Source organism: Mya arenaria, chromosome 2 (genome assembly GCF_026914265.1).
Source record: "Mya arenaria isolate MELC-2E11 chromosome 2, ASM2691426v1".
Lineage (NCBI taxonomy): Eukaryota > Metazoa > Mollusca > Bivalvia > Myida > Myidae > Mya > Mya arenaria.
The window spans coordinates 10,820,452-10,831,962 of NC_069123.1; the positions used below are offsets into that span (position 1 = coordinate 10,820,452).

The following is an 11,511-nucleotide window of genomic DNA, read 5'->3' on the forward strand; positions in this document are numbered from 1 at the left end:
ACATTGAGTTGCCTTGAGACGATCTAAATTGGCTTCAGATGCCTTGAGACGCATTGAGTTGCCTTGAGTTGCCTTGAGACGCTCTGAAATACCTTGAGATGCCTTGAGACACCCAGAGTTGCCTTGACATGCATTGAGACCCCCAGAGTTGCCTTCAGATGACTTGAGACCCCCTGGGTTACCTTTAGATGCCTTGAGATGCCCAAAATTGCCTTGAGGTACCTTGAGACGCCATGAGTTACCTTGAGATGCCTTGAGACGCCCAGAGTTACATTGAGATGCCTTAAGACGCCCTGAGTTACAATGAGATGCCTTGAGACGCCAAAAGTTGTCTTGAGTTGCCTTATCTTGAGATGCCTTGAGACGCCCTGAAATGCCTTGAGATGCCTTGAGACGCCCTGAGTTGCCTTGAGATGCCTTAAGTTGACTTGAGATGACTTAGTTGTCTTGCCTTGACTTTTAGCCTTGACCTGCATTGAGTCGCACTAAGTTGGCTTGAGATGACTTGAGGCGACTTGAGTTGCCTTGAGTTGCCTTACCTTGAGATGCCTTGATAAGTCCTGAGTTACCTTCTGATGCATTGAGATTGCCCTAAGTTACTTTGAGATGCTTTGAGACGCTCTGAATTACCTTGAGATGCCTTGAGACACCCAGAGTTTCCTTGACATGCCTTTAGATGCCCTAAGTTGCCTTGAGATGCCTTGAGACGCCTTGAGCTGCCTTAACTTAAGATGCCTTGAGACGCCCTGAGTTACCTTGAGTTGCATTGAGACGCCCTTAGTTGGCTTGAGATGCCTTGAGACGCCCTGAGTTACCTTGAGTTGCATTGAGACGCCCTTAGTTGGCTAAAGATGCCTTGAGACGCCCTGAGTTACCTTGAGTTGCATTGAGACGCCCTTAGTTGGCTTAAGATGCCTTGAGACGCCCTGAGTTACCTTGAGTTGCATTGAGACGTCCTTAGTTGGCTTAAGATGCCTTGAGACGCCCTGAGTTACCTTGAGTTGCATTGAGACGCCCTTAGTTGGCTTAAGATGCCTTGAGACGCCCTGAGTTACAATGAGATGCCTTTAGACGCCCTAAGTTGCCTTGAGATGCCTTGAGACGCCTTAAGTTGCCTTACCTTAAGATGCCTTGAGACGCCCTGAGTTACCTTGAGTTGCATTGAGACGCCCTTAGTTGGCTTAAGATGCCTTGAGACGCCCTGAGTTACCTTGAGTTGCATTGAGACGCCCTTAGTTGGCTTAAGATGCCTTGAGACGCCCTGAGTTACCTTGAGTTGCATTGAGACGCCCTTAGTTGGCTAAAGATGCCTTGAGACGCCCTGAGTTACCTTGAGTTGCATTGAGACGCCCTTAGTTGGCTTAAGATGCATTGAGACGCCCTGAGTTACCTTGAGTTGCCTTGAGATGCCTTGAGACGCCTTGAGTTGCCTTACCTTGAGGTACCTTGAGACACCCTGAGTTACCTTGAGTTGCATTGAGACGCCCTTAGTTGGCTTGAGACGCCCTGAGTTACATTGAGATGCCTTAAGACGCCCTGAGTTACAATGAGATGCCTTTAGACGCCCTAAGTTGCCTTGAGATGCCTTGAGAGGCCTTGAGTTGCCTTATCTTGAGATGCCTTGAGACACCCTGAAATGCCTTGAGATGCCTTGAGATGCTCTGAAATACCTTGAGATGCCTTGAGGCACCCAGAGTTGCCTTGACATGTCTTGAGACGCCCAGAGTTGCCTTCAGATGCATTGAGACGCCCTGAGTTACCTTGAGATGCCTTGAGATGCCCAAAAATGCCTTGAGGTACCTTGAGACACCCTGAGTTACCTTGAGATTCCTTAAGACGCCCAGAGTTACCTTGAGATGCCTTAAAACGCCCTGAGTTACAATGAGATGCCTCGAGACGCCATGAGTTGCCTTATCTTGAGATGCCTTGAGACGCCCTGAAATGCCTTGAGATGCCTTGAGAAGCCCAGGTTGCCTTGAGATGCCTTGATTTGACTTGAGATGACTTGAGATGTCTTGTCTTGACTTTTTACCTTGCCTTGCATTGAGCCGCACTAAGTTGGCTTGAGATGACTTGAGACGCCTTGAATTGCCTTGAGTTGTCTCACCTTGAGATGCCTTGATACGCCCTGAGTTATCTTCAGATGCATTGAGACGCCCTAAGTTACTTTTAGATGCCTTGAAACGCTCTGAATTACCTTGAGATAACTTGGGACACCCGACACCAAGAGTTGCCTTGACATGCCTTAAGACGCCCAGAGTTGCCTTGAAATGCCTTGAGACGCCCTGAGTTACCTTGTGATGCCTTGAGACGCCCAGAATTGCATTGAGATACCTTAAGACCCCTGATTTACCTGGAGATGCATTGAGACGCCCAGAGTTACCTTGAGATGCCTCGAGACGCCTTGAGTTACATTGAGATGCATTGAGTCGCCATGAGTTGCCTTGAGTTGCCTTATCTTGAGATGCCTTGAGTTGCCTTATCTTAAGATGCCTTGAGACGCCTTGAGATGCCTTGAGTTGCCTTATCTTGAGATGCCTTGAGACGCCCTGAGTTGCATTGAGATGCCTTGAGACGCCCTGAGTTGCCTTGAGATGCCTTGATTTGACTTGTGATGACTTGAGATGTCTTGCCTTGACTTTTACCTTGAGCTTCATTGAGTCGCCTTGAGTTACATTGCCTTGAGTTGCCTTGAGATGTCTCGAGGCATGATGTTCCTTTCAGTAGAATACATTTTTAATGATGGACATGAATTTGTTCTACTTATATTTATACTGTATTTTGCCCAAAACTTTAGATATAGCGAAAAGAAACAGAAACTATGTTAAATGTTCATGTAGATTAACTAGTTCCTTGTGGTAAGTATAGTATCGATTTGTGGTTCACTGTTTATGTTCGCGGCAGAGAGAACGACCAGATCAACGGGTCTTGTTCACGCTTTGCAGTCTGTTAGCAGCATTGTTTATCAACACGGCCTTTTAAAATCACCACACCCATAGTGGCGATAAGGCGTACACCCTAAAAATCAAGAGAGGCCGTTTGAACATGTGGATACAGAACTTCCGTGAACGCCACTCCCTCTCGAGACGTATGGCCGAGACATTTAGCTCGATCAAGAAATCGAAGTCCGTTTGGTATTGTAAACTAGTTTTTATTTTACTTTTCAAAACTAGTGGAGGAGTACGAATTCCGGATTAAACCTTCTCATAGGTTTATGCGAAGCTAAATAAAAGCGGTAAATTCAAATGAATGAACAGTTAAGTTAAACGTAAAGTATATTTATTACTTATTTATTTTTTTATAATTTATTTAATAATCTTTTTTCTTCTCCTATGCACCGAATATCTGGTAACAACCAATGGTAATGATGGTAGTTAAAACTTCTGCATATTAAACAGGTTTTTAACAACAACGATATTGGTTGGACTGGCAAGGAAAGGTCCAGCAAATCGATTGCAGTATGACATTTAAATGTTTAACATCTCATTAAGAAGTTGGTTCTTTTTATAATTGACTGCTTTGAGCGAAAACAAATACTGAGCCAAACAAAAAGAATTTTATCTTAGCCTTAAAGGTCATATACTGTCGAAAGGATGTAACTATGTCAAATATTAAAACATTCATTGTTAACAGCTTAGTGGCTACAATTTCTTCCCTTCCATTTTGGAATTTGTTCACACTGTAACTAGATCAATTTCGAGTATAGGCAATGTGTAAGTCAATAGGAATAGTATGGTATTAAAGCAGTTTTACATTCTAAAGTTATTTTCATTCCAATTATTTGCAAATGCCAGATTGTATGTATAGAATCTATATCATGTTTAACTTTGGATTGTGTCAACTCAGAAAAGATATAAACAATTCAAAAATCCTTATTAACGCGAAATAAATTTTGTTTTATTCAAAGTGTAAGTCACCTGGTTAACTATCAAAAAAGCCATGTTACACTTGAGATACAAAACGATGTACCGTACATTCATCAAACTTGGTAATGATATGCTAGAAACATGTTCTGTGTACTTCATCGAATTCATCGATTACTATGATCGATGATCAGAGTTACATGTCGGCTATTTCGTTTTTTGACTGACATGACTTATGCTCTACAAGCTAATGAACTTTCCCTGTGAATAAATGTGTTTAATAAGTAACACATTGAATATAATCTTTACAAAAAATAAAACACGTTGAATTCTGTATTTTTGGAAGAACGTATAAATATTATTAATGAGGATGATAAAACAGAACAAAACAAAACATATTTAATTACAGGTAATCTTTACAGATTTTGTTATATATTAACAATTTATAAAGTTATAAATTTAACAATTAAACAACTGTATATATTTAACCATATAAGGTAATACGTAATAATACCATACACGTAATTTTTATATCGCATACTAATATTTGCATAGATCATACATAGTATGCTGACAAACACTGATTAATTGGGATCATTTTTACAAAGTCGTCGCGAAGAAAAGACTCAAGTAAACTGCATTTAATACATTTATATTCGAATAAAACAGTATGGATTTCATATTTATCAAAGACCACAATAGGTACTCATGTAAAATTACCTAATGTAAACTCCAGGAATTCCTCTGACAGAATGTTTCAGAATGTATACATGTTGTTTAATATCTACAAATTTGTTTGTTTTTTTCCTTGCAGTTTAAAGTTGCAGCTTTCACTTCTTCCCAGATATTTTGGAATCGATATTTCAAAAATTAAAAGTGTTTTAAGACAGTAGCCGTTTACAAAAGTACGCCTTCGTAGTTTAAAGCAATGGTCTTTTTCCAATATTTATTAAGAGAAAGCTTGAACAAAAAACCTTGATTAAAATTGGACGTTTTCCAATTAACTTAACTGCAAAGAAATGCAGAATTGCTAGATATTGAGAATCAAAGTTGGATCACTTTGTACTAAAATTGCAACTACTTTTTTCAATCATTTTGTAGAAGGGGCCAATCGAAGTACTTCTTAAGTTTCTAGCATATTTGTGTCCAGTTTCTTTTAAAACAAATATAAATATAATAATAAAATACAACTCTAGACAAATGTTTAAAAGACATAATACAAAGTACATTTAGAGCCCATATAATGGCATGAATAAGAAACAATACAAACAGATTTAAAGATGCAATCTTACTTCCAAATAAGATTAACCACAATGAATACAATTAATACAATTGTTTTGATATACCAAAAAGGATGAATACATGTCAAAAACAATAGTTTTTTATTAAGGATATGGAGTTTAATTTGAAAGAAATGTGCATAAAACACATACGTTCTACCTTATGAAACGAAAGTAGATCACATTAAATCTTTTAGCATTCACCAATCATTTAATATTTTTGCGTTTTCAGTTATTAAAGACACAGTAACAATCTTATTATCAGAATTTAATAGTTTCCACAAATGTATTAATTAGTTAGTAGTTAAAGGTTTATCAGTCACAATAATGTTTGTAATACATGTGTATTATTGATTTGAATCAGAGTGCAACTTTAATAATTATTTAGATAATATATGAAATATGAAAAGTTTAGAAATCATCCCTTACGTACAGCATACATACATGATGACAACATTGACAGACCGAATGACATTTACAAACTGGACAGTAGGTTGGGATTAACTTTGCTACAATTTTGTTTTCATTGTTAATTATAATCATAAATAACAATTAAATTACACAAATAGGGTAACGTCTCACATAATAATAATCGCAGACATTTATTATTTTGTCAAACCAATATGATAAATGTTTAATTGATGAGCCATCTGGCGAGAAAAAGTTCTGCTCTCTATTTACTTCGTAAGTATTTTGAAGAGAAAAACAAAGCTTTTACAAAGCCTCTATGTCGTTCGCGTCGTAGATGCCTAGACATGACTTCAAGGCTGTTTATGTTGTATATTTACTCTTAGATCCACTATATCTCTAGACATGTCTTCATGGTTGTTTACGTTGTATGTTAACTTTAATATCCAATTTATGTTATTGTACATTCAGGAGTAAATATTTCCTTATAGTGAAGTTTGTTACGCAATTGTCTATTTCTTCATTATTAAAATAACTGGTACTAGTACATATGAAATAAATGTGACACAGGTTTGATTATGACTCCTTCAATACGGACTGAACATAACATCTTTCATCAGTTTATGCTCGATAACTGGCACAGCCTTTTTCTTATCCATCTTAAATTCGCCGGGAATGTATGTTGACCTGACTGACATTCTGGCCGAAACCTTGGTGAGGAGGCTTATGAGGTTTAGCTTACGTTTGTCAGAGTGAGCCATCACAACAGCGTGAAGATAGTAAATCATCCAGGAACCTTCTCCTTCGTTCCTCCAAGCAAAATATCCAGGTGGAATTGCATAAAATACGAGTTGGTCGTTCTCACACTCCAAGGATGGTGTTTCAATGATCGGATATGGTAGTAGCTTGGGAGACCTCTCAGACAGTTTATTTCCTTCAACTGGTGTTGGTGTTTCATTTGTTTCTTTTTGGTCTTTACCTGTAGTGGCACCTTGTGATGGTGAACTTTTCGATAAATTGTGTTCACCTTTTGCATCTGGTTGGTCAAGCGAGTGTTGTCGCATAGTCGATGATGCTGTAAAATGCGGCATTTAAAGAGTTGAATGTTGTTGTTTTATCAAATGTATACTTTACATTTCTTTCAAAATACAAAATCTTTTGAATACTTATCATGCTGTTCATGAGATCAAAATATCAATTGTTCACTAAGTTTGCTATTATAGAGTTATCTTATCAAGTATAAAAAACCAAACAACTGATTAATTTGTAAATATTCCCCAAAATGATAATGAAAAGGTTAGATCAATATTCATTTATAGAAACGCGAATATCAAATTTCTCAATTATCTATAGCAATTAGTATATCAGTTGTATAGCTATTTAAGTTGTCTAATGTAATCCCTTTTATCTTCCATTGTTGAAAATAAACCATTGTTTTACAAATGATAGTATTTATTCGTCATTTCAAAAGATAGTATTGAAATTAGATCATCCTACTCCATCAATTTATATATTGAGTATGGACACCCTCAAATAATGATAAAAAGTTACCGTCATGAGGTGGATCTTGGGATTCTTGACCCAATATCGAAATTTTGACCCCTTCGTCTACTTCTTTGCCTTAAAACACAAACGCGGAAGTAAAGGATATTAAGATCAAAAACATTTCAAAACAAAAATGTAAACATTGGTCGTTACAGATTATTACATTTACTTTACACCTCATGTGTGTTCTATCTTTGTGAAGTCCAAACTATCCTTATATGGTTTTGTTGAGTTATCATCGAAACGTTTGTAACGTTCTTCTGCATCAAATACTGGAACATGGCAATTTTCCAACAGTATCTTGATTTAATACCTTCCGGGATAGTGATCTGAGATACTAAAATTTACTATTCTCAAGCTTATCTGTATTATTTACAAAACAAGATGTTCCTTTTTAAAATAATGAATATTTAGGAACATTATCTTTGTTGTACTAGCTCAGTTGAACTAACCTCTGCAAGCCTGTATGAAGAATAATTTCGGTTTTCCTTTCAGGGAAGGACATTCTATATCATTAAACATTTTTGTAATTTCACTTGTGTAAATAAATCTGTCATCTGAGCAAATAAGTGCATGATCCTTCTTTCCTTTTTCTTTTGGATTTTCTTTTACTTCGCCATGTGTACTTATCATGAATAAAAAACCGTCGCAGTTTGTATGATCTGCACGAGTTGCATCTTTTAGAACCATATTTATCTGTTTGTGTGTAACATTTCTGTAAAACAGTTGATTTTGCCATTTGAACCCTAATTTTTTAACTATTTCCCTCATATTTCCGAGGTCGCACTTTGCTCCTTCCCTGAAATCATAATTCTTAAACGTGTCATTTACAACTATGATGGCATGGCCTCGCGTATGATGATTGAATTTGTACGCATTTTCATCAGCTGCCTCGTCATTTGGTTCACCTGCTGTAAATATTTCACCTGTATCGTCAAGATTACAAGGAACCGTTTTAGAAGCGTGCATTCCTCCAGGAGTAGATTCTTCATGATTATTTTCACGCACATCTCCTGTTGAAGCCTTATGATCGCCCAACGATCCATGTTGTTCTGAATCAAAAGGCGAAAAGGACATGTTTCTCTGTTCATCTGCTAAACTCCAGATGTTTTCATCTCTTGTTGGTTTAGAATCATCATGTGTTTGAAAAAAAAAACAGATTTAAACTTTCGTTTTCCCCACTAGCCATGTTTGGTCTAAGGTTACACTCAACGTAACAACAAATCCGCTGTTCTTCACTCCAATTTAATATCCGCCTCTATCTTTTTTCATATCTGAATACAAACAAAAGCTGATGATAATTTTTAAAGTCACTGTTTACTTGTTTCTTTTTATATCTGATGACGTTAACAGTGTTTGTGAACTCATATTTCCCGCAACACCCGCACAATATCGTGTCAATGTTTGTTACGTATCATGATTGTATATAATTTTCTATACAACGAATATTTAAAAATAAAGCTGATGAATATCTTCAATATCTTGAACTCTTTTTTAGTTTTTAAGGCTAACGACGAATATGTTAACTCCTTAATATAAGATGCCTACGTGCTTTTGCCATTTTAGGTAGACTACGTACGTTCGCCTCATGAAAATGCTAACGTGCGTTTGCCAAATTTAAAATACTTCAGAAAATGCATTTCGATCGCACAAAATATTCATAAAACAAATAAAAAAAAACATTATTGACCAATTTACTTGCATAACCATTCAATGACATGTATGATTCTAACAACAGGAACATTAGAAGCACTCAATTTTAAAAGCTTGTCTTTCCCGTTGATGCAATTTAAACATTTTAAAGTATTTTCGATTTCTTTTATGGGCGCTAGTTATCTTTATAGGCGCTAGTTATCTTTTATAGGCGCTAGTTATCTTTTATAGGCGCTAGTTCCTGTTTAAACAAAGGCAGCAACTCTATTATGAATAAATGTTTAATGCAAGTCTAATTCCCTTCCCTTAGACCTTATCAACGATTTATTTATCATTATTATTATGATTATTATGATTATTATTATTATTATTATTATTATTATTATTTATTATTATTATTATTATTATTATTATTATTATTATTATTATTATTATTATTATTATTATCAGTAGTAGTAGTAGTAGTAGCAGTAGCAGCAGCAACAACAGCAGCAGCAGAAGCGGTAGCAGCAGCATTTTTTTCTATTAATATTATTATTTCTCTAGATTGAAGATGGGTCCTCTACCGACTGCAAGGTTACCAGGCCGACGATTAACATTTCGCCAACACCCTTATAGACAACAGCTACCTGTCAGACTTTCAGACATATATCATCATCAAGTCTTAGTTGACATGGCAAATTCCAAATGTACCAGGCCGATTTCACCCTCTCAGCTCCAGGCCACTCAAAACAGCATTTCAACTACCTCGAGTCGAACTATGTTCACACTCTGGTAAACAAAGAATGACATAACCCACCAAACATACGTTACATGATAGGGTGTGTAACACGCATCCGCTCCCAGATATACACCTTTCTTTAACAGGTACTGTTGTTTTTTTCCAGGCGTTTCTTCATTAAATACCCAGTCTTGCCACAACAAAACTTCCAAATTGTACGCTACTTATGGTCTGTTGCGCGACAATGAAGGTTTGAAAAGATGTCTTTATTCTCTTGCATAAACATCGCATCAAAATGTGCATTATCACATGTCAACATCCAACATATGGTTAATACAATATGCATGTGTCCATTCAATTTTACCTGCTTATAGATCTATTATCGTTTTTAATGCAGCCAGACTGCTCTTATCATCCTATGTAAGGTCTTTTTGCAAAAATGATGGCATACTTTGTCGTTGTTGGTATCGACTGTATGCTCTTTTGCGCATATCAGCCGTCCTAGCATACATAGTCAACTGTATTTTTTTTCTGCAGTTACAGTGATAAAATACAATAAATTTACAGAAACTGAGCAAGCTAGATACTCAAACTCAAATCAACTTACTTATCAATAATATTTAACTTTCAAAAGAACAAGCCAACCTCAATTATGTGGGTCTTCAAATACCACCTTTTACCTGTCTGTTCGAGTTCAAACAAGTCCACAAACAGTTTCCATTCTTAAGTCGCACACTTGTTCGATTCCCAAACACCTTTCCGACGCAAAAGTGACTATAGTCACACGACAGATTCCCATGGATGAAGATGATTAATGAAAATATACGAAGAAAGGCCGTTCGAACATGTGGATACGAAACTTCCGTGAACGCCACTCCCTCTCGAGACGTATGGCCGAGCCATTCAGCTCGACCACCAGAAAATCATTGTCCGCTTGGTGTCGTGAACAAGTTTTTTTCTTTTACTTTACAAAAATAGTGGAGGAGTAAGAACTGCTGAATGAGCCTTCTCAAGTAATCATAGTTTTATTGTGAAGCTAAATAAAAGCGGTCATTTTAAATGAATGAACATATCATGCCCAGTATTAACACCAATTATTTACTATGTTTATAATAAAACACATCTTTGTTTCTTCTCCTCTGCACCGAATGTTCGATACCAACCAATGGTAATGATGGTCGTTAAAACTTCTGCATATTAAACAAGTTTTTAACAACAACGAGACTAGTTGGACTGACAAGGAAAGGTCCAGCAATCGATTGCAGTATGAAATTTAAATTCTTAACATCTCATGAAGAGGTTTGTTCTTTTAATAATTGACTATTTTGAGCGATGAAAAATAGCTAGTCAAACAATAAGAATTTTATTTTAGCCTTAAGGGTTATTTCCTGTCGAAAGCAGGTAACTAGGTCAAATATTAGAAAATCCATGGTAAACACCTCTAGGCCTATAATTTTTTCAGTACTTTTTTGAAATTTGTTCACACTGTAACTATATCAATTTCGATTATAGGCAATGTGCAGGTCACTAGGAATATTATGGTATTAAAGCATGTTAGCATTCTAAGGTTATTTTCTACCCAATTGTTTGCAAATGTCAGTATTTATGTATATAATCTATGTCGAGTTTTACTTTGGATTGTGTCAAAGTAGGTTAAATTTTCGAAAATCCTTATTAACGCGAAATGAAACATTTTTTACCTTTACATTTTGATCAAAATGAAGGTCAACTGGTGAACTATTAAAAAGGCCATATTACACTTAAGATAAAACACGTTGTACCTTAAATTCATCAAACTTGGTAATAATATGCTAGAATCATGGTCTGTGTACTTCATCGAATTCAACGTTTGCTATCGCTGACCAGAGTTACATGTCGGCTATACCGTTTTTTGACTGACGTGACTTATGCTCTACAAATAAATGGATTTTCCCTTTGAATGAACGTGTTTTATTAGTAACACATTGAATATAATCTTTACAAATAATAGAACACGTTGAAATTAAGTATTTTGAAGACCGTATAAATATAATTAATGAGG

At 36.3% G+C, this 11,511-nt stretch overlaps 1 protein-coding gene across 1 annotated transcript; it reads right to left on the bottom strand.

The window, feature by feature from the left end:
- Positions 1 to 5,371: 5,371 nt before the first annotated feature.
- LOC128206757 (caspase-3-like) lies at positions 5,372 to 8,292 on the bottom strand. The gene is made up of 3 exons (XM_052909440.1): positions 7,549 to 8,292; positions 7,103 to 7,171; positions 5,372 to 6,626 (listed from the first exon to the last, which is right to left on the bottom strand). The coding sequence occupies exons 1-3, from the start codon at positions 8,171 to 8,173 to the stop codon at positions 6,139 to 6,141; spliced, it is 1,182 nt and encodes a 393-aa protein (XP_052765400.1). The 5' UTR covers positions 8,174 to 8,292; the 3' UTR covers positions 5,372 to 6,138.
- Positions 8,293 to 11,511: the final 3,219 nt, after the last annotated feature.